This window comes from Suncus etruscus, chromosome 15 (assembly GCF_024139225.1).
Source record: "Suncus etruscus isolate mSunEtr1 chromosome 15, mSunEtr1.pri.cur, whole genome shotgun sequence".
NCBI lineage: Eukaryota > Metazoa > Chordata > Mammalia > Eulipotyphla > Soricidae > Suncus > Suncus etruscus.
In genome coordinates this window covers 33,813,820-33,836,182 of record NC_064862.1, presented here as the reverse complement: position 1 = coordinate 33,836,182, position 22,363 = coordinate 33,813,820, and the positions used below count along the sequence as shown (strand labels likewise).

The following is a 22,363-nucleotide window of genomic DNA, read 5'->3' as shown; positions in this document are numbered from 1 at the left end:
ATTTTAAGATAGCACCTGCTAATTAGGTACATATATAGATGTATTTATCTTGGTGCTATGGGCTGTACTCAATGGTGCACAAAGATTAGTCCTGACTCAAGGGATTCATTCATAAAGGTGCTAGGAATTGAACTTCTGTTAGAGGCGTGCAAGGCAAACTACCTGCTCTACTGTCTCTGGCTAGGTTTTATAATTTATAAAGGACTCTTCATTATCTTCCTTAAACTATCAACCTCTAAGGTGTAGGCAACCAAAATAAAATTTGGACAAGACTAAGACTGTAAAACTTTTAACTAAAATTAAATGGGTTTAGACACTTTTTTTCTTTGCATGTTTTATAGAGGTCACTAGTTATTGTAAGGAACATATTAAAACTATTGTATTAAACCACGAGTAAAAAGGAGCTATAGAAATCTCGATTGGAGGTGCTTGTGAGATAGTACAGTGGGTAAACTACTTGCTTTGTATGCTACTGAGTTCAGTCTCCTGTACCACATAAGATTACACAGAGCCAGGAGTAAGTTGCAGTACTTCCAAATATGACCCACACTCTCCACTCAAAAAAGAAATTCCCGATTGGAATAGAATTTTTACTGTTGGGTGGGAGAGATAGTACAATGGTAGGCCATTTGCCTTGCACGCAGCTGATTCAGGGCTGACATTGAATTCTGGCTCTCATGGTCCCCCCATACCAGCCAGGAGCTATTTCTGAGCATAGAGCCAGAAGTAACCCCTGAGCTCCGCCAGCTGTGACCCTCCAAAACTAAAAAAAAATTTTTTTTTTTTTTTTTTTTTTTTTTTTTGGTTTTTGGGTCACACCTGGCAGTGCTCAGGGGTTATTCCTGGCTCCAGGCTCAGAAATTGCTCCTGGCAGGCACAGGGGACCATATGGGGCGCCGGGATTCGAACCGATGACCTCCTGCATGAAAGGCAAACGCCTTACCTCCATGCTATCTCTCCGGCCCCAAAAAAAATTTTTTTTACTGTTTAAAATTTGAACAAAACTGGGGCCGGAGAGATAGCGTGGAGGTAAGGCGTTTGCCTTGCATGCAGAAGGTCATTGATTCGAATCCCAGCATCTCATATGGTCCCCCGAGCCTGCCAGGAGTGATTTCTGAGCATGGAGCCAGGAGTAACCCCTGAGCGCTGCCGGGTGTGGACCCCCCCACCCCAAAAAAAATTTGAACAAAACTGGATATTTTGTGTAGGATTGTGTGCTGCCATTTTCCTTAAAGTCATCAGCATCTAATAGCTATGTTTCATTTTGTTGGTCTTTATTAAGTCATTTGATGTTGAATAAAATAATAAAGAGACCCTTGGAATGGACTTTGGATGGTGGTGGATGGTAATGGAGGCCTTTCTCCTCCAGCCCAGGACTGCGTGTATCCGACCCCCTCTCCAACCGGCGGGTCAGCAGCTTTAGGTAGCGGCAAGGAAATTATCCACAAACAGGTTCCAGTAGATATCAGCTTTATTTAGCCCTGGACAACATGTGTGGCCTATATCATAACCATTTACATCATAACCATTAACGCTGGATTCCTATTCAGCCCTGCTTTGTACCTTGTCCCTCAGAGATCTCCTCCTGCTTTCTCCTCTATTCTGTATCCATGCAAATTTCCTTATTTCCCTGAGGCCAAACCTTTTGTAACCTCCCCAAGACTCCTCCCAGAAATGGGAGGGTCTTTCTTGTAGGTAAGGTTACACAGGAAGAATGCGGGGTAGTATTATAATTTGGCTCTTAAATTTTGCTCATTTTGCTTGATTATTTTTTTGGGTCTTTGTAGATTAAAAGATATAACCCATTGTCTTAGTGTAATTTTTTTAGCACCCCCAAGGCTCATTGCTTATTTTTGTTATTTTTCTTTTTAGTTGCTCTTGTAAGTCAGAGAGTCTTAACATGCAGGGATAAAGATAAATACCTGTAGGTGGAAAAGGATAGGTGGAATTAGATTCTACTTACATTTAAAAGTGATTAATCTTAGGACTCTGCAGAGGATTTTTAGATTAAACAGTTTAGATAACTAGCATACACACACAAGGAATTTCTCTTGACTAAGTCAAAGAAATAAGTAGTACATGCAACCAAATGGGGTTTGATCCCTGAGCACCACCAGGCATAACCTAAAAGCCTTTTTCTTTTTAAGGAATTTCTGTTGACTTGGGTCCCTGTTATTTTTTTCCCCAAAAAGTAATTCCCTGTAGGGACTAGAGTGATAGCACAGTGGGTAGGGTGTTTGCCCTGCATTCAGCCGACCTGGGTTCCGTCTCTGGCATCCCCTGAGCCTGACAGGAGTAATTTCTGCTCAACATCTTTTTGTTTTTGTGGTTTTTTTTTTTTTTTTGGGCCACACCCTGTGACGCTCAGGGGTTACTCCTGGCTATGCGCTCAGAAGTTGCTCCTGGCTTCTTGGGGGACCATATGGGACGCTGAGGGATCGAACCGCGGTCTGTCCTAGGCTAGCGCAGGCAAGGCAGGCACCTTACCTCCAGCGCCACCGCCCGGCCCCCCCTTTTTTTTTTTTTTTTGGTTTTTGGTTTTTGGGCCACACCCGCCGGTGGTGCTCAGGGGTTACTCCTGGCTGTCTGCTCAGAAATAGCTCCTGGCAGGCACAGGGGACCATATGGGACACCAGGATTTGAACCAACCACCTTTGGTCCTGGATCGGCTGTTTGCAAGGCAAACGCCGCTATGCTATCTCTCCGGGCCCTTGTTTTTGTTTTTGTGTCACACCTGGCATCGCTCAGGGGTTACTCCTGTCTCTGTGCTCAGAAATTGCTCCTGGCAGGCTCAGGGGACCATAAGGGATGCTGGAATTCTAACCATTCGTCCTTCTGCATGCAAGGCAAACACTTTACCTCCATGCTGTCTCTCTGGCCCCTGGGAGTAATTTCTGAGCTTAGAGACAGGAGTAACCCCTGAGCGCCACCATGCTTGGTCAAAAAACAAAACAAAAAAAGAAATCCTTTATATGTTTTACTTCAATACAGCAATTTGAGAAGGAATTACTTGTGTGTGATTAGTTTCAGAATTAAAAATATTTGTAATGGAGGAAAGTATTGTGTACGGTGTTACAGAAGGTGACACTTTTTATGTCCTGAAAGGGAATTGGTGTTTGATTTTGGTAGTGTAGTGGTAGCATACATTTTTAGACCTAAGTCTTTTTGTTTTAACTTTTTTTTTGTTTTTATTTTTGTGGGGGGGGGGTTGGGGAGGCACACCCGGTGATGCTCAGGAGTTACTCCTGGCTGTGTGCTCAAATTGCTCCTGGCTGGGGGGGGTGCACAATATGGGACGGGGGGGGGGGATCGAACTGTGGTCTGGCGCTTGCAAGGCAGAAGACGCACCACCACTTTTTAATTGAATCATCTTGATATGCAGTTACAAAGTTGTTGATAATTGAATTTTAGTCATAATACTCTCACACCCATTGTCCCTAGTTTTCCCTCTGGGCGCCTACCCTCACCTCTCCCCTCCTCCCTTTCTCTCCCTCCCACTCCCCCCTTTTTCCTTTTAGACACTATGGTTTGCAATACTGAAAGGGCACTTTTATCTCCTTTCAGCACCCATTTCTTGTCCAGAGTGATCATTTCCAACAATCACTGTCACAATGTAGACCTAAATCTTAAATGAACAATCCCATTAACATCCCTCAGAAAGGGGGCCAGAGCTATGGCACAGGGCTTAAGGTGTTTGCCTAGGCACTAGCCTAGGAATGGACAGCGGTTGGATAAGCCAGGGGCGATTCCTGAACGTATAGCCAGGAGTTAACCCCTGAGCATCACCTGGTGTGACCCAAATCAAACAAACAAACATCCCTCAAAAAAGGGACTAACTGGTGGTCGCTCCTTAGCCTGACCTGGGTTTGATCCCAGCAGCCAACCAGAAGTAACCCCTGAGCACTTTGCTGTGTGGGGATTGATTAAAGGGACTAGAGTTAGGAACAATAAATGATGGATTGGCTCCTGCCAAGTTTAGCAGAGGTAGGGACTACTAACATAGCTTGTTATGCACACCTTGAGAGCAAATCTTTCTGACACTTGCCTCGAAAAACTGTGTGGGGCTCTAGTGAACACCTTCAAGACTTTATTCAAAGACCTCGCTTATATTGAGTAAGTGAAAAAATGTGGGTCATTTGGTGACTAACCTAGAATCTCAGTTTTTTTGTTTTGGTTTTTGGGTCACACCCGGCAGTGCTCAGGGGTTACTCCTGGCTCTGTGCGCAGAAATTGCTCCTGCAGGCTCGGGACCATATGGGATGCCAGGATTCGAACCACGTCCTTTTGCATGCAAGGCAAAAACGCCTTACTTCCATGCTATCTCTCCAGCCCCGAATCTGTTTTATTGTGTGTATAAATTATCTTTTCACAATTGTTTTGGGAGTAGTATTTTTAATTTAAAATCATTAAAAATTGGGGCACATCCATAGGACAGCGGCTAAAGTTGACCTAGCTTGTGTCTGACCCAAGTTTGATCTCCAGCATCCCATATGGTTCTCCAAGCCTACTAAGAGTGATTTCTGGTGCAGAGCCAGAAATAACTACTGAGAGCTGCCACCTGTGACCCAAAATTAGTAAAATGTTGGGGCCTCAGTGGGTGGCGTAAGCGGTAGGGCATTTGCCGTGTATGCACTAACGTAGGAAGGACCTTGGTTTGATCCCCCAACGTCCCATATGGTCCCCTAAGCCAAGAATAATCTCTCCATTTTATTTTATTTTATTTTATTTTATGAGGACAAAGATGCAAAGAAGAGGATAAGGTGGAGTTATAGTAGGAAGACAATCACCCATAAACAGAATTGTCAGAAGAAATCCCCTTGCTGACATCTTAATTTTGAACTTTCAGCCAAAAAACATTAAGAAAAATAAAACACATGCACAATTACTTGGCCCTCAAGTCCCCAGATTATTACATTTCTTAGCAGTACACAAAGTTATCTAAACCCACTAAGCCAGGAGCAATTTTTGAGCACATAACCAGGAGTAACCCCTGAGCATCACCAGGCGTGGCCCAAACCCCCCCCCCCAATGTTAAATAACCCTTATTGGTATGTTTAAGTGAAGTTTATAGTAAATGTGCTATTATTACTTGTGTCACTTCAAATATTTGCAGTGGAAATAAAATTGTTGGATTGTGGGATGGGCCCTGTGTTGCCAGGGCTCACTAAGCCCCCCACACAAAAAGCAAGCACAAGCCCTTTGAGCCATCAACCTGGACCCAAAATTAGTGGTTTTTAGAGGGTTCAGTAAAGTGTTTAATACGTACTAAAAATTAAGTGTGGAGTTGGTTGGGTTTTTTTTGGTTTTTGGGCCACACCCGTTTGACGCTTGGGTTACTCCTGGCTGTGCGCTCAGAAGTCGCCCCTGGCTTGGAGGGACCATATGGGGGGGGATCAAACAGCAGTCCTTGCTAGCGCTTGCAAGGCAGACACTTTACCTCTAGCGCCACCTTCCCGACCCAAGTGGAGTTTTTTTCAAGTTCCAGTTTCCTTAAATGTGATTGGGCCATGATAACAGCTAGTTCCTGGGTCATTTTGTAGCTGTTTTAAGATGTGTCCTTTGTCTTTTACTTCAGTTTCTGGGACTTTTTAATTCCACTTGAGGCCAAATGGTTTAGAAAATAATTTAAAAGAAGGGGCTGGAACAGTAGCTCAGCAGGTAGGGCATTTGCCTTGCAAGTGCTAACCTGGGTTCAATCCCAGGCATCCCATATGGTCATGGGTTTTGGGGTCATACCTGGCAGCGCTCATGGGTTACTCCTGGCTCTATGCTCAGAAATCTCTCCTGCCAAGTTGGGGGACCATATGGGATGCCGGGATTTGATCCACTGTCCTTCTGCATGCAAGGCAAACGTCTTGCTTTCATGTTCTCTCTCTGGCCCCCAGGAGTGATTTCTGAGGCAAAGCCAGGAGTAACCCCTGAGTGCTGCTAGGTGTGAACCAAAATCCAAAAGAAAATTATTTAAAAGATCAGCTAGTAGGGACCTGAGAGATAGATAGCACAGCTGTAGGCCATTTGCCTTGTACGCAGCTGATCCAGGACCAATGGTGGTTTGAATTCAGGCATCCCATATGGTCCCCGTGCCTGTCAAGAGCAATTTCTGAGTGTAGATCCAAGAGTAACCCCTGAGCACCGCTGGGTGTGACCCAAAACCAAAAAAAAGAAAACCTTGCTAGTGGTCTGTCTAACCATAATACAGCCAACCTAGGTTCGATCCCCAGCCCACATAGGAGTAATCCATTAGTGCACAGCCAGAAGTAAGCCCTGAACACTGCTGGGTATAAGCCCCTACTCCCTTCGCCTCCCCCCAAAAAATAATGGTAGCAAAAGCAGACAAGTCTGAATCCAGGGAGAGGGGTCAGAAGGAACCCTGTTTTATGGCTGTCACCCTTTTCTGTCACCTGTGTTTATTTAAGACGAGGACTTTGCTGGTATTCAGAGAATTTAGGCTTTATGTATTGGTTGGTTGCTACTCCTACACAAAAGGGGAAATATTTTAAAATATTTTGAAAGGGTTTATTGTAGTGATGGTTGAAAGGTATTTTACAAATTGTCCTGTTAATTAGTATTTGTAGTTAAGTCTTTGAGAACTAGACTTTTGATGTAGTTCTCCTTTGTTCTAGGTTATACTACTCCAACTGCTCCCCAGGCATACAGTCAGCCTGTCCAGGGCTATGGCACTGGTGCTTATGATACCACCACTGCTACAGTAACTACCACCCAGGCCTCCTACGCAGCGCAGTCTGCATATGGCACTCAGCCTGCTTATCCAGCCTATGGGCAGCAGCCGGCAACCACCGCACCTACAAGGTAAGGTCACATTCACCTATTTCTAATTAATTAATCAAGCCTTTTATAGGAAAGAATCTGCATTCTCAGGATCCATGATTGGTTTCTTTTTAGTGATTATTCTCAAATACTTAATCCACGTGCTAGAACATAACAGCAGAGATTAGCAAAGAAATGCTGATATCTGGATGCCAAAATAAGCAGTAATGTTGCTCTGGATCCAACATGAAATCAAAAGAAAAATGATTTGATTACCATACAGCAGAACTGGAAAAATTGTGCCTTTTATGCTTTATCTTTGTTTTTTATTGACCCTATAAATAGATCAGTTTTTTTCTTTTTCAAAACGGGGCTAAGTATTACTTGATAATTAAGAAATAGTTATGAGATTTAATTATTGGAGTTTATATTCATATTTGGAAGTAATACATTGGTTCTCAGCTTAAGAAATTGTTTTGATTTTCTCTTAATTAGAAGTGACTTGGTTAATACAAATATAGGTGAGCATAAATTCTTTTTTTTGTGTTTTTGTTTTGTTTTGTTTTTGGGTTACACTCAGCAGCACTCAGGAGTTACTCCTGGCTCGATGCTCAGAAATCGCCCCCAGCAGGCTCAGGGGACCATATGGGATGCCAGGATTCAAACCACCTTACTCCGCATGCAAGGCAAACACCCTATCTTTATACTATCTCTCTGGCCCTGAGCATAATTCTTAATTTGGTATCCTACTGTATCATGTATATTGGGCAAATATAGTTTCTATTCCATGATTGAGCAGATAAGGAATATTATTAATAGCAGATTTCAGGTCTTTGCTTTAAGCAAATGTACTACTTAGGTGGCTTCTACATACAGTCTTGAGGAACTTCGAATTCTCATTTGAAAGAAGACTTTTTAGGGAATAAATGAGATCAACATTTTTTCTCTGCTATAGAGGTAAAAAATTATTAGCTCTAGCAAAAACTCATGATTTTCCTTCTAAAATGCACTGTGAGTAGTAATCAAAACTACTTGGTGGGCCCGGAGAGATAGCACAGCGGCGTTTGCCTTGCAAACAGCCAATCCAGGACCAAAGTGGTTGGTTCGAATCCCAGTGTCCCATATGGTCCCCCGTGCCTGCCAGGAGCTATTTCTGAGCAGACAGCCAGGAGTAACCCCTGAGCACGACCAAGTGTGGCCCTAAAATCAAAAAAAAAAAAACTACTTAGTAGTTAATATCAAGATAGCCCACACGGTAGTTAGGTTAACTGATTCTTTGTAGGGCCTTGTTTAAATTGACCTGGGCATTTCATAGTTCTTAAATATTGAAAGTCCTACTTATTGATGCTTTGTAAAGGTGTATCCAAATGGTATGCATGAAGACTTTATATATTGTTTAATACTTTAGGGGGCATCTTAATTTTTAGTTCTTTAAAAGTATTGACGCACATGATCAGTGTCACTTAACTCTTCCCTTGGAATGGAGGAATTGAACTCCATAGAGAAACTCTTACTTTCACATCCTCTTAGGTCTGCCTAAAACTTAAAATTGCATAATTCTGCTATAACTGGTAGGGTAAAGACATAATAATCTGTGTTTCAGGGTCGGAGTAAAATAGCACAGTAGGGCGCTTGCCTTGTGTGTGCTGACCCGGGTTCAATCCCCAACATTTCATATGTTCCCTTGAGTCCTCTAGGAGTGATTCATGAGTACAGAGCCAGGTGTGGGCAAGACAAAACAAACAAAAAAATCCATGTTTCTTTTAGGATAGGGATTGATTTCAGAATTTAAAAAGCATATTTCACATTTCCTAGGCATGGAGAGACTTGTATGGCTGTCTGATGTACTGCCCTACTTCAATTATAGAAACTTGGAAAAGAGGTTATATTACTATTTGGCAGTCCAATTGTGAAGAAAAATATTTTTGAGGTCTATTCTTAGATGAAACACAAACCCACAATTCCCCAAGCTTATAAGTGCCATTTACTTAGTAATGTTACTCTAAATCTTGTATTATTATTCATTTCTTATTTGTCTTTGTCAGTCCTTTTTTTGTTTTGGATTAAACTTCTTTTCTCCTTCCCTAAGAAAGCACCTCTATCGGGCCCGGAGAGATAGCACAGCGGCGTTTGCCTTGCAAACAGCCAATCCAGGACCAAAGGTGGTTGGTTCGAATCCCGGTGTCCCATATGGTCCCCCGTGCCTGTCAGGAGCTATTTCTGAGCAGACAGCCAGGAGTAACCCCTGATCAACACTGGGTGTGACCCAAAAACTAAAAAAAAAAAAAATAATTATAATTAGATAGAGATCCACGGGTGAGTTCTCCCCGGCATGGCGCCTCTAGCCCCTTTGGGTGTGGCCCAAAAACCAAAGAAAAAGAAAAAGAAAGCACCTCTATCAGAACCCTGAAATTGGGATACATAATAATAATACAAGTCCTTTTTAGCTGTTAACATTCACAGATGAAGTATGTGATGTCACTTCTGTGAATAATTCTCTTCTCTCTCCTTACTATTTTTTAGTAAATGGAATTCCAGCCAACTGGGTTTGATGCAATTTACTTTACAGTTTATTTCCAAATGGAGTCATAACATTGTTTATTGCTTCTAAATTGTCTAGTTCTTTCCTAAGAATTTTTGCTTAAGAAAAAAGTCTCACTTTCTCTTTTCTCCTTCTAGACCACAGGATGGTAACAAGCCTGCTGAGGCTAGTCAACCTCAATCTAGCACAGGCGGTTACAACCAACCCAGCCTAGGATATGGACAGAGTAACTACAGTTATCCCCAGGTACCTGGGAGTTACCCCATGCAGCCAGTGACAGCACCACCATCCTATCCACCCACCAGGTCAGTACGTGAGTTCATAAGGTCACAAGGCTTTTATTTTCTGACTTGTTCAGCTTTGCTTTAATGTTATAATTAAATGTGTGATTCTGGAACTGCAGGGATAGGTAACTCAATGAACTAGAGAATATGCTTTGCATCAAAGAGTTCAGGTTCTGGGGCCAGAGCTATAGCATAGCGGGTAGTGCATTTGCCTTGCAGACAGCCTACTGGGTTCAACCCACAGCACCCCATTGGGTCCCCTGAGCCTGCCAGGAGTGAATCCTGAGCACAGAGCCAGGAGTAAACTAAACTCTGAGCGCCATCGGGTATGGCCCAAAGAACAAAATCTAAAAAAACGTCCAGGTTCCATCCCAGTAGCACATGCAGTCCCTTGAGGACCAAGCCAGAGAGCCCGAGCACTACTGAGTATGGCCTGAAAGAGATAGTCTAGCAGACAAGGTGTGAGCAATACATACAACTAACCTGCCGAACATTGCTAATAAATCCTATATCAATCTTAACCCTTAAAGCCATTTATGCACCAGTCTTTAGTATTTGTGCCAAGACCTTTCTTTTGCCCATAGAATTATTCTGTATTTATTTATTTATTTATTTTGGTTTTTTGGTCCATACCCATTTGATGCTCAGGGGTTACTCCTGGCTAAGCGCTCAGAAATTGCCCCTTGGGGACCATATGGGATGCCGGGGGATCAAACCACGGTCCTTCCTTGGCTAGCGCTTGCAAGGCAGACACCTTACCTCTAGCACCACCTCACCGGCCCCGAATTATTCTGTATTCTTTGTTTTACATTAACCACACCAACAACTACATAAGTAGTTTTTTTTTGTTTGTTTGTTTATTTGTTTGTTTTTGGTTTTTGGGCCACACCCTGTGACGCTCAGGGGTTACTCCTGGCTTTGCGCTCAGAAGTTGCTCCTGGCTTCTTGGGGGACCATATGGGACGCCGGGGGATCGAACCGAGGTCCGTCCTAGGCTAGCGCAGGCAAGGCAGGCACCTTACCTCCAGCGCCACCGCCCGGCCCCCTACATAAGTAGTTTGGGTATTTTTGTTTGTTTTTAAATGTTTGCTTTAAGCACCACTTCCTGCAGTGCTTAGGGTTTACTAACTTGGCTCTGTGTTTAGGGCTCAGTCCTGGTGGTGTTCAGGGAACCATATGCAATAATAGGTATTGAACCTCTGTTGGGTGCATGCAAGACAACCCTAGTTTGCTCCTGGCTTTGGGAACTATATGGGACACTGGGGGATCAAATCGCGGTCAGTCCTAGGCTAGTGCATGCAAGGCAGACGCCTTACTGCTTTTGCCACTGCCCCTAAGACAGCCCTAGTTTGTATAGCATTGGTATGACATAGGATCATAGGGACTATAATTGCATTTTTGTTTTAAGACCAGTTTTGGGGGCCCGGAGAGATAGCACAGTGGTGTTTGCCTTGCAAGCAGCCGATCCAGGACCAAAGGTGGTTGGTTCAAATCCCGGTGTCCCATATGGTCCCCCATGCCTGCCAGGAGCTATTTCTGAGCAGACAGCCAGGAGTAACCCCTGAGCACCACTGGGTGTGACCCAAAAAGCTAAAAAAAAAAAAAAAAAAAAAAAAGACCAGTTTTGGCTCAGGCTACTCCCAGTTCATTGCTTTGGGGTTGTTTATTCTTCTTGGCAGTACTTAAAGGAACATGTGGTGTTGAGGTTTGAATCTGGGCCTTCTACATGCAAAGCATGTGCTCTGCCCATTAAACGACCTTTCTGGCCATTTAATTGCATTTTGAAACATGTCTTTTTTTGTTTGTTTCTTATAACCAACCACAGTACAAAGTGATTAATTGACCTATCAATAATTACTTGTCGGCCAGAGAGAGCATGGAGGTAAGGCATTTGCCTTTCATGCAGAAGGACAGTGGTTCGAATCCTGGCATCCCATATGGTCCCCTGAGCCTGCCAGGAGCAATTTCTGAGCATGGAGCCAGGAATGACCACTGAGCACTGCCGGGTGTGACTCCAAAAAAAAAAAATAGTAATTGTCACTTTTACATAGTGTCATTACTTGTCTTTTTTTTTATTAATATATAAGACTCAAACATGTTTGAAAGCTTAAAATTATATAACAAAACTGCTTAAAATTTTTGGAGCCAAGGAGATTGCTCTGAAGGGGTAAAGCTGGAGTATATAGTTTGCCAGTGAGAGCCACAACTTAAAACCTTAGCACTCGGGGCCCGGTGGTGGCGCTAGAGGTAAGGTGCCTGCCTTGCTGCGCTAGCCTTGGACGGACCGCAGTTTGGTCCCCCAAGCCAGGAGGGCCTTCTGAGCGCATAGCCAGGAGTAACCCCTGAGCATCACTGGGTGTGGCCCAAAAACCAAAAAAAAAAAAAAAAACCTTAGCACTCCATGATCCCCAAAACTTTACAAGTTGTGAGCCTCCCTGTTCTATGCCTAAAACTTTTTTGGGGGGGGGAGCACTCCATATGAGAATGCTAGATATTAAACTTTGCTTTGGCTGCATGCAAGGCAAGTGCCCTCAAACTTTATTATTTTTTATTATTTATTTTATTTATTTTTTATTTTTGGGTCATACCTGGCAGTGCTCAGAGAGTACTCCTGGCTCTAAGCTCAAAAATTGCTCCTGGCAGGCTCAGGAGACCATATGGGATGCTGGGATTCGAATCACCACCGTCCTTTTGCATGCAAGGCAAACGCCCTATCTCCATGCTATCTCTCCAGCCCCTCCTCAAACTTTTTTTTTTTTTTTTTGCTTTTTGGGCTACACCCGGCGGTGCTCAGGGGTTACTCCTGGCTGTCTGCTCAGAAATAGCTCCTGGCAGGCACGGGGGACCATATGGGACACCGGGACTCAAACCAACCACCTTTGGTCCTGGATCGGCTGCTTGCAAGGCAAACACCGCTGAGCTATCTCTCCGGGCCCCTCCAAAAAAATTTTTAAACGGGGCCAGTTCACTGTCCCTCAGACTGTTGGAAGGCCGGACTATAGTAAAAACAAGATCTACTGCATATATCTTACTTTGAAGGGAAGAAACAAAATGGGAACAAATACAATATGTGGCCCACGGGCCGTAGTTTGAGGACCACTGTACTAAATATTTGTTCTGCTCCTCCCCCCCCCAAAAAAAAAAAACATGTTTGGGCCCGGAGAGATAGCACAGCGGCGTTTGCCTTGCAAGCAGCCGATCCAGGACCAAAGGTGGTTGCTTCAAATCCCAGTGTCCCATATGGTCCCCCATGCCTGCCAGGAGCTATTTCTGAGCAGACAGCCAGGAGAACTGCCGGGTGTGGCCCAAAAACAAACACAAAAAAAAACTTTTTTTTTTAAAGGTCTTCAAGGGGCCAGAGTGATAGCGCAGCTGTACGGCAATTGCCTTACATGTGGCTGACCTAGGATGGACCTCAGTTCGATCCCTGGTGTCCCTTATAGTCCCCCAAGCCAGGAGTGATTTTTGAGCGCATAGCCAGGAGTAACCCTTGAGTATCACCAAGTGTGGCCCAGAATCCAAAAATCCAAAAATCACAAATACTAAGCTTAGTACCTTCACACAAAAAAAATCATTTTTGTGGCCGGAGAGATAGCATGGAGGTAGGGCATTTGCCTTGCATGCAGAAGGACGGCGGTTCGAATCCCAGCATCGCATATGGTCCCCTGAGCCTACCAGGAGCGATTTCTGCGAATAGAACCAGGAGTAATCTCTGAGTGCTGCTGGGTGTGACACACCCCCCCCAAAATCATTGTTATTCAAGGGAATTATTGGGGCTAGCTTAGTAGCACTGAATACATTTCCTAAATGCTTTCTGTTTCTCTTTTGTGTCAACTCTCCAGAGTACACATTGTATACTCTATTCCCTCACTTTGCTTTGAATATGGTTGAAGAAATTTTAGTCTTAAAGCATTCAGGTATAATGGGGAGACTTTCTGTGGTTTGTACAGATGTACTGACTTTCGCTCCAGCCTCAATAAACACTGCATTTAAAGCATAATACTTGTAAAATGGTGCTAGGAATCAAACCTAGGGCCTCACATTTGGGGTGCATGTACTACTGAGGCACATTCCTATTCAGAAAGGCTTCAAATAGTAACATCTTGGGTCTGGAGAGATAGTTTAGTAGGTTAGGTACTTGGCTTCCCTTGCATATGACTTACTCAGATGTGATCTCTGGCATCCCATATAGTCCCCTGAGTCCTGCCAGAAGTAACCCTGTGCATCACTAGGTGGGATGCAAAATTTATTTTTTTCCTTTTTTTTGACTTTTATCTCATTCGGCGGTGCTCAGGGGTTACTCCCGGCAGGCACAGGGGACCATATAGGATGCCCGGATTCTAACTACCATCCATCCTGTATTGGTCGCATGCAAGGCGACTTTATCGTTGTGCTATCACTCCAGCCCCCCAATTTTTTTTTGTTTGTTTTTGGCCCACACCCATTTGACACTCAGGGGTTACTCCTGGCTATGTGCTCAGAAATCGCCCCTGGCTTGGGGGGACCATATGGGATGCCAGGGGATCGAACCGCTGTCCATCCTACGCTAGCGTTTGCAAGGCAGACACCTTACCTCTAGCGCCACCTCACCGGCCCCCCCAAAAATTTTATTTTTCAAAAGCTAAGGAGAATGAGATTCTCAAAGTAGGGAGACTCATGAAATAGAGAAATTAAAACATACAACTTTGTGTTGGGCACCCCTCAGATAGACTATACTCATGAATAAAAAGGAAAAGTTGTATAATATAATGAAGTTTGTGCTATACAATGGAATACTACTTCGCAATAAAAGAGGATAAAATCTTAAAAGGGGGGGATTGAATAACCAGAGTAGTGGGTATTGGACAACTCAGAGTTGAAGTGTTCAATGAAGTTAAGAAAAGTTGGGCTGGGCCCCGAGAGATAGCACAGCGGCGGCGTTTGCCTTGCAAGCAGCCGATCCAGGACCAAAGGTGGTTGGTTCGAATCCCGGTGTCCCATATGGTCCCCAGTGCCTGCCAGGAGCTATTTCTGAGCAGACAGCCAGGAGTCACCCCTGAGCACCGCCGGGTGTGGCCCAAAAACAACAACAAAAAAAAAACAAAACAAAACAAAAAAAGAAAAGTTGGGCTGGAGGGAGAGTACAGTGCCTTGCATGTACCTGACCTGGGTTCAGTCCCTGGCATCCAGACAGTTAAAAAAGAGGTTAGGAGAAGTTATGCATCCCAGCCTAGAGTGTAGTGCTTCTAGTGGGCGTTGGAAAGGCCTCCTAAGTAATAAGTGATGCTCATGGCTGACCCTTAGCTATGCCTGTGCTTAGAAATTATATCTGGTGCTAGGGTTCATATCACGGTCAGTTGCATGCAAGGCAAGCTTAAACTTCTTAATCCCTTCTATTTCTTTTTTTTTTTTTTTTTTTTTTTTGTAGGGGGGTTTAACACCTGGCAGCGCTGAGGGGTTATTCCTGGCTCTATGCTCAGAAATCGCTTCTGGCAGGCTCGGGGGACCTTATGGGATGCCGGGATTCGAACTACCGACCTTTTGCATGCAAGGCAAAATGCCTTACCTCCATGCTATCTCTCCAGCCCCAATCCCTTCTATTTCTGACCTTGTAAATGGTAGCCATCTAGATCAGGAATACCCAGGCCACCACAGAGGTATTTGTATACACGTAGAGTTACACTTGATGATGCTCTGAGTACTGGAAATCAAATCAGCCTCAATTACCAGCAGGCCACACAGACACCTTAATCTCTGTTTCTGAGCCCCAGAAACAAATGTACTTCTTTTTTGGGGGGGCCACACCCATTTGATGCTCAGGGATTACTCCTGGCTAAGCGCTCAGAAATTGCCCCTGGCTTGGAAGGGACCATATGGGATGCCAGGGGGTCGAACCTCTGGCTAGCGCTTGCAAGGCAGACACCTTACCTCTAGCGCCACCTCGCCTGCCCCTCGAATGTACTTTTATAATTTCTATGTCAAATGCTTACAATGTCTCTTATGTTTAGGGACCTTGAAATAATAAGCCTCCTCTTCCCTAAAAGACTTTTATTTCCTTTATTTCAGCTATTCCTCTTCTCAGCCGACTAGTTATGATCAGAGCAGTTATTCTCAGCAGAACACCTACGGGCAACCAAGCAGCTATGGACAGCAGAGCAGCTATGGGCAGCAAAGCAGCTATGGGCAGCAGCCACCCACTAGTTACCCCCCCCAAACTGGATCCTACAGCCAAGCACCAAGTCAATATAGCCAACAGAGCAGCAGCTACGGGCAGCAGAGTGAGTTGCTGAGAAAACCAAATACAAGTGATTGAATATGTTTAGAGTTTTAGGGGAAATACTTTGTACTGTTAGTTATTTTTGGGCTCCAGGATGCTGTTTATCTATAGAGCATGACATCCTAGCTCTGACAGCTGATGCCCAATAAAGACTTTAATGGGTTGGGGCAGTGTAGCTATAGTACAGTAGGGAGGGCATTTGCCTTTCATGCAGCCAAACTGGGCTCGATCCCTGGCATCCCATATGGTTCCCAGAACACCACCAGGAGTTATTCCTGAATACAGAGCCATCTGCCAGGTGTGGCCCAAAAACCAAAGAGGGGGTATGTGTCAACAAACACTTTGATTTTTCTCAATATAAAAAGTTTTATTGGGGCCGGAGAGGTGGCGCTAGAGGGTAAGGTGTCTGCCTTGCAAGCGCTAGCCAAGGAAGGACCGCAGTTCTATCCTCTGGCGTCCCATATGGTCCCCCCAAGCCAGGGGCAATTTCTGAGCACTTAGCCAAGAGTAACCCCTGAGCATCAAATGGGTATGGCCCAAACCCCCCCCCCCCAAAAAAAAAAAGTTTTGCTAATGTGCTTTGCACCACCACACAAAAATTAAAAAAAAAGATTTTGTCACTGGCTGGAGAAAATGTTTTTAGATTGCCAGGTCTTCTCTCTGGAAGGCTGTCTATGACAGGAAGTGAATCCAGCCTTCTGCTTTGTGGCCAACCTGCCTCAGCTCATTTTCATGAACAGGTATTGAAGACTAATAGATTTTTTTTTTCTTTTGGTTTTGGTTTTGGTTTTGGTTTTTGGGCCACACCCGGCAGTGCTAAGGGATTACTCCTGGCTGTCTGCTCAGAAATAGCTCCTGGCAGGCACGAGGGACCATATGGGACACCGGGATTCGAACCAACCACCTTTGGTCTTGGATCGGCTGCTTGCAAGGCAAACGCTGCTGTGCTATCTCTCCAGGCCCGACTAATAGAAATTTTATAGTCAAGTGAATGTTGTGGTTTTGGTCTACATCCATAAAATATTACCACTACCAAATTTAAATTTTGTATTGAAACCAAAATTGCCTTTACTTTTTTGTTTTGTTTTGTTTTTTGTTTTTTTTGGTTTTGGTTTTTGGGCCACACCTGGTGCCACTCAGGGGTTACTCCTAGCTATGCGCCCAGAAGTCGCTCCTGGCTTGGAGGACCATCTGGGACGCCAGGGGATCGAACCACGGTCCGCCCTAGGCTACCACTGCAAGGCAGACACCTTACCTCTAGCGCAACCATGCCGGCCCCAACAGTTTAGTTTCTTTATGGATCATATTTTAATTTAAACTAAATACTTCTGTGAATTGTGAGAATTTGCTTAAATCAAGAAAATTAATCTGGCCTTGTGTTTTTTTTGGTGGGCTTTTTTTTGTTTTGTTTTAGGTTTGGGTTTTTTGGGGGTGGGGGTTGTTTCATGAGTGTAGTTTAAAGAAATTACTTTTGGGGGCTTGTTGGAATACACAATCATGTAAGCTTTTGTCAGGGTTTTGTGTTGAAGAAAGGTATATTCTAAACTGATTATATATAAAGTTATTTCAACCTTAATGAAACAGCAGATATTGTTAAAGCTAAAGATTAGACTACTGTATCTGCTATATAAAGGTGGTGCCTTGTAATGCCTTGGCAGTTGAGAATTCGAGGAAAAAGTATATACTGTGTATAAATGTTGATGCATGGCTTACAATTGTGACTCTTTCCTCAGGTTCATTCCGACAGGACCACCCCAGTAGCATGGGTGTTTATGGGCAGGAGTCTGGAGGATTTTCCGGACCAGGAGAAAACCGGAGCATGAGTGGCCCTGATAACCGGGGCAGGGGAAGAGGGGGATTTGATCGTGGAGGCATGAGCAGAGGTGGGCGGGGAGGAGGACGCGGTGGAATGGGGTAAGAGCAAACCTTTTCTCCTTTTACCTAATTTTGTTTTATCCATAGGATTTTTCAATGGAAAGAAGGGACTGAAAGACATAAGAAATTTATTCTGCATTTCCATGGACAATCTGTTGAGCCCAAGCCATCTTTTTAAAACATGGAAATGACATCTTTGTGGCATTATTAAGTGGCAGCTTGCTTTTTCCTGCCAATCTTACCTTGCTGGGTTGGGGTAAATAAGGAACGGTTTTGAATCTCGAGCTTTCAGTTCCCTTCATGGTTTCAAGAGGTTAATAAGCCTCTGTGGGTAATCTACTTGGGATGGAACACACACAATCCTTCTAACAATCCTAGGTTGTTAACTAATTGCTTCTGAATGATTGTCTTGACTACCTGGTATATATACTGCAAAACAGGAATGCAGCTGTTTCCACAATGAGTATCCCCAGTTTATGTTTTTACTTGGAACTGTTAAACATAATGATGAAGATCTTGGTTCCCATAACCCTTAAACTATATGAACTGAGGTGCACTTGGTACAAAGGAAAATACAATAGTTTTTTTTCTTTTTGCAGAATAATGTCTATTATAGGATCACGTCCCATTGGAGATAATTGAGAAGTCTAAATCGGTTTGACCATTTTGATTAATGGCCCAATCTGGTTTAGAAAACTTTGTTTAGATCAATGACATATCCCTACTACCTGTGCCTGCCCTTCCCCTCCCTTATCCTATCCCCCTTTCCCTTTCTGGTATATTTGTATTTTGATGAAGGTGAGGTATAATGTTGATAATTAACATAATCCAGAAGGATTAGTTCTGTGTGTGTTCTGTTCCTATATAAACTAGTTTTTAAAAAAAAGTTATGCAGAATGTTATATTGAGTATAAATTGGATTTCATGTCAGTTGTAAAGGTAAAATTGAATAAATTTTATTTTATAGAAATAGACATTGAAATTAAATCATTGAAAAATTAATTTGTATATCAACTCTTAACAATAGAAAGTACTGAAAATATTTCAAATATTCTGCATAACTTAGTCTTTAGTGAAATCTTTATTGGGAAAAAAATTGCAAACATGCAAAAACTCTGAGTAATTTGGCATAAAGTAAAATCAGTTTTTCTAATTCAAAGAATATCATTCCATTATAAAGGTTTCACTTCTTTATGGATGTTTTCGTATAGATGTAGACACTTGAAATTACTATCATCACGTGTCCAATCACCTAGAATTTTCTCAGTATCTTTCAATTGAAAAAACAATTTCAACTTTGTTAATTTTAATACTCCAGAAGTAATTGTTCTAATTTTGCTAGTAGAGAGGTTCACTCTTTCTGGATGAGAACTCTCCTGAAGCCATAGAACACATCATGGCTTTCCCCAGAGGTTTTTCAACAGACTGTCCAACAGTCTGTTGGATCCTTGGGGAACAGGGCAAGGGGGACTACCCCGCCCCTCTTTTTTCTGTGTGGTGATGGTTTTCAGTGTCTTCTGCAGGTAAGGCACTCAATGTTGTTAACATGCCCTTTTTCATTGCCTCAGTATTTTGATATTTTCATTGGCTGTTAAACGTGGAAACTTTTTAACATGCTTTGTCGCATTTATATGCTACAGGTTACAAAGTGAGAGCCTTGTATACACTTCAATACTTAAAAAGTACCCGTACTCAGTACTCAGCCGGCAGCATAATGAAAAGTGGGACTAGACACGGTGTCCATATGGAGAGGAAAAATATACATAGAATATTTTTAACAAAATGTATTCATTGTATAAATGGAATCCTTCTGTAACTTTGGTAACTGCATACTTGTTATTTGGTAATGAACCAGAGGAGGTATAATACTCTAGAATTGTATAACATTAAAGTGTAAACTTCTTTGTTTAAAGAGAGAGAACATTTTATGGTGTGTACTTTGAAGAAGGAAACAAAGCTGCATGCAACAGCTTGAAATTGTATATTCAGGTATTAAAGGTGCAATACTGGTTAGAAAACACTGAACCTCCCACTAAGGAGTGCCTTCCTTTTTAAAGAGAAAAATCTGATTTGTATTCTCTCCCCCTTTAAAATTTGTAAGGCAGCATTTTTATACTGCCGACATTCTCAATTGATGTGTCTATAAAGTTGCACCCCCAGACTTGTTGAGCCTTGGTACTTGTTGTAAATTCTCTCTCCACAGCAATTGTTAAATCCATTAGCATCCTGAAATGTATGGCTTTATGCTGAAGATTGGCTGGATGTGTCCTCTGATATGTGTGGTTGTCTCCTCCTGCTTTAATATACTGTGACTTGTTAGGAATCCCAGGGCTTCACTTTGCCTCTCCCATGGGAGAGGTTGGGGGTGCACCTTTATGAACAAGTTAAAGTTATGCCACCTCATTCATTAACTATTCCAAGCCCCCCTTTTTTTCAGCTGATGGGGTGGATATTTGAGGTTGATTCCCCCACCCCCTTTAATTTGCCAAGTATTGCACTATTAATACCAGTCCCCGAAATGAAAGGAACCAACCATACTGGTGTGTACAATCAGACAAGCAAGGTTGTATATAAAGGAAGTTTGAGCAAGCTGCCCAGAAGAAAGGCATAGTGACAAGATGAGAGAGATGCATTGGTGTGGAGATGTGTTTAGCCAGTGCCCGCCCTTCTTCCCCACGAGCCCCCCCAGGGCTCGGAGCGGTACTGGCTTTTAAAGGGAAAGGCCTTCATTTCTTCGTTTATCCCCCCAGCAGCGCTGGAGAGCGAGGTGGCTTCAATAAGCCTGGTGGTAAGTTTTTGAGTATTACCATGGATAGTGTTTAAAAAAAAATACAGTCAGTATTTGGAAAACTATAATTTTTTTTATTAGTTTCATAAGCGGTTTAAAAATGATCTATACAAAAGAAACTAATGGGTACTGCCGGCATTGTCTTAGGGGTAATAATAATAAGGTTAACCTATGGTTACAAACGAAGGGTAACTTGAAGTATTGAGCAACTGCTTCTGTAATATGGGGGAGAGTACATTTTTTAAAAATTTGGTTTATTTGGAGGAAACTTTTTACTTAAATTTAACACTAATTTTGCACATAAGCATTGAGAGTGTATTTGGTTAACGGTTAAAAGCAAACCAAAGAAAAAGCAAACTGTAGAAAACCTTTCACAAATGTTAAAGGAGCACTGCTCCATTTTAGCAGTGCGGGTCATTTTGAATTTAATGAAGCCCCATCAAATGGTGGTATAGTAGATAGCTATGTGTGTTTGTAAGATTTATAGCTTGCAAGACGTGCACTGATAATATTTTATATGATCTCTCCTGGTTGGCAGGACCCATGGATGAAGGACCAGATCTTGATCTAGGTAATGTTCATGTCTTCAGTTTGTCCTGTGCTTTAGGGATAAAACAAGTATGTGTTGCCATTCAGTAGCCTCATAGATCAGTAGTATAATATCCTTAATGTCAGGGTTGTTTGGATCATTATTACTTTAAAGAAAATCAAAAGTTCCATAACATTTTTGGTAGTGTCTTAATAGTGAGTAAACAGGAGGGACCAGTTGGTCAATAAACAATAGCTACGTGACACCTGCTTTCTCATTTTCTCATGCAGGCCCACCTATAGATCCTGATGAAGACTCTGACAATAGTGCAATTTATGTGCAAGGATTAAATGATAATGTGACTTTGGATGATCTGGCAGACTTCTTTAAGCAGTGTGGAGTTGTTAAAGTAAGTAAAGCCATACAATTTGGCAGAACTTCACATACTGCTTTTGTTTTTGGGCCACACCTCATGACGCTCGGGGGACTATATGGGACTCCGGGGACAGTCCATCCTAGGTTAATGTGTGCAAGGCAACACTCCCGCTTGCACCACCGCTCCTGTCCCTTTTTTTTTTTTTTTTTTTTTGGCTAATGTTAAGAACAGTTGCGTTCAGAAAAGTTTGTGAAGTTGCGCGACTTATTTCTGAATATCCTGGCTTGCACCTTAATTTAAGGAGAATCGCCACCTCATGGAAAAGGAATTTTAAATAGTGTAAGCATATCTGATAGTGTAGTCATTTTTTGAGGGGCACTTTATTTGGGTCATACCCCGCAGTGCATGGGTTACTCCTGGCTCTGCACTCAGAAGTCACTCCTGGCAGGCTCGGGAGACCAAATGGGATGCCAGGAACCATCCTGGGTTGCCATGTGCAAGGCAAATGCTTACCACTGTGCTATCGCTCTAGGCCTTTAGAGTCGTTCTTTAAAAACTATTTGGGGGGGGGGGAGAGATAGCACAGCGGCGTTTGCCTTGCAAGCAGCTGATCCAGGACCAAAGGTGGTTGGTTCGAATCCCGGTGTCCCATATGGTCCCCCGTGCCTGCCAGGGGCTATTTCTAAGCAGACAGCCAGGAGTAATCCCTGAGCACCGCCGGGTGTGACCCAAAAACCAAAAAAATAAAAAATAATAATAATAATAATTGGGGGGACAGAGAGATTGCACAGCAGTAGGGCATATGCTTTGCATGCAAAAGGACAATGGCCTGACATCCAAAATGGTGCCCCTGAGCACTGCCGGGTGTGATCCAAAAAAACAAACCAAAAAAAAAGTTTTTTGGTTTGTTTTTGTTTTAAAGGGGCCACACCCGTAGTGCTCAGG

The 22,363-nt window shown here is 43.1% G+C and overlaps 1 protein-coding gene across 9 annotated transcripts in view; it reads left to right on the top strand.

Annotated features, from left to right (window-relative positions):
* Positions 1-22,363, top strand: part of EWSR1 (EWS RNA binding protein 1) — a 44,892-nt gene that overhangs the window by 11,057 nt on the left and 11,472 nt on the right. For 5 of the 9 annotated variants that reach the window (XM_049788980.1, XM_049788979.1, XM_049788976.1 and 2 more), the window contains 7 exons: positions 6,624-6,810; positions 9,448-9,615; positions 15,640-15,851; positions 17,584-17,764; positions 20,476-20,513; positions 21,052-21,084; positions 21,333-21,451. In XM_049788980.1, coding sequence (XP_049644937.1) covers positions 6,624-6,810; positions 9,448-9,615; positions 15,640-15,851; positions 17,584-17,764; positions 20,476-20,513; positions 21,052-21,084; positions 21,333-21,451 — 938 coding nt within the window. Of the gene's footprint in view, positions 1-6,623; positions 6,811-9,447; positions 9,616-15,639; positions 15,852-17,583; positions 17,765-19,365; positions 20,352-20,475; positions 20,514-21,051; positions 21,085-21,332; positions 21,452-22,363 lie in introns of those variants that run through there. The other 4 variants (XM_049788981.1, XM_049788978.1, XM_049788975.1 and 1 more) reach the window with 2 other exon arrangements.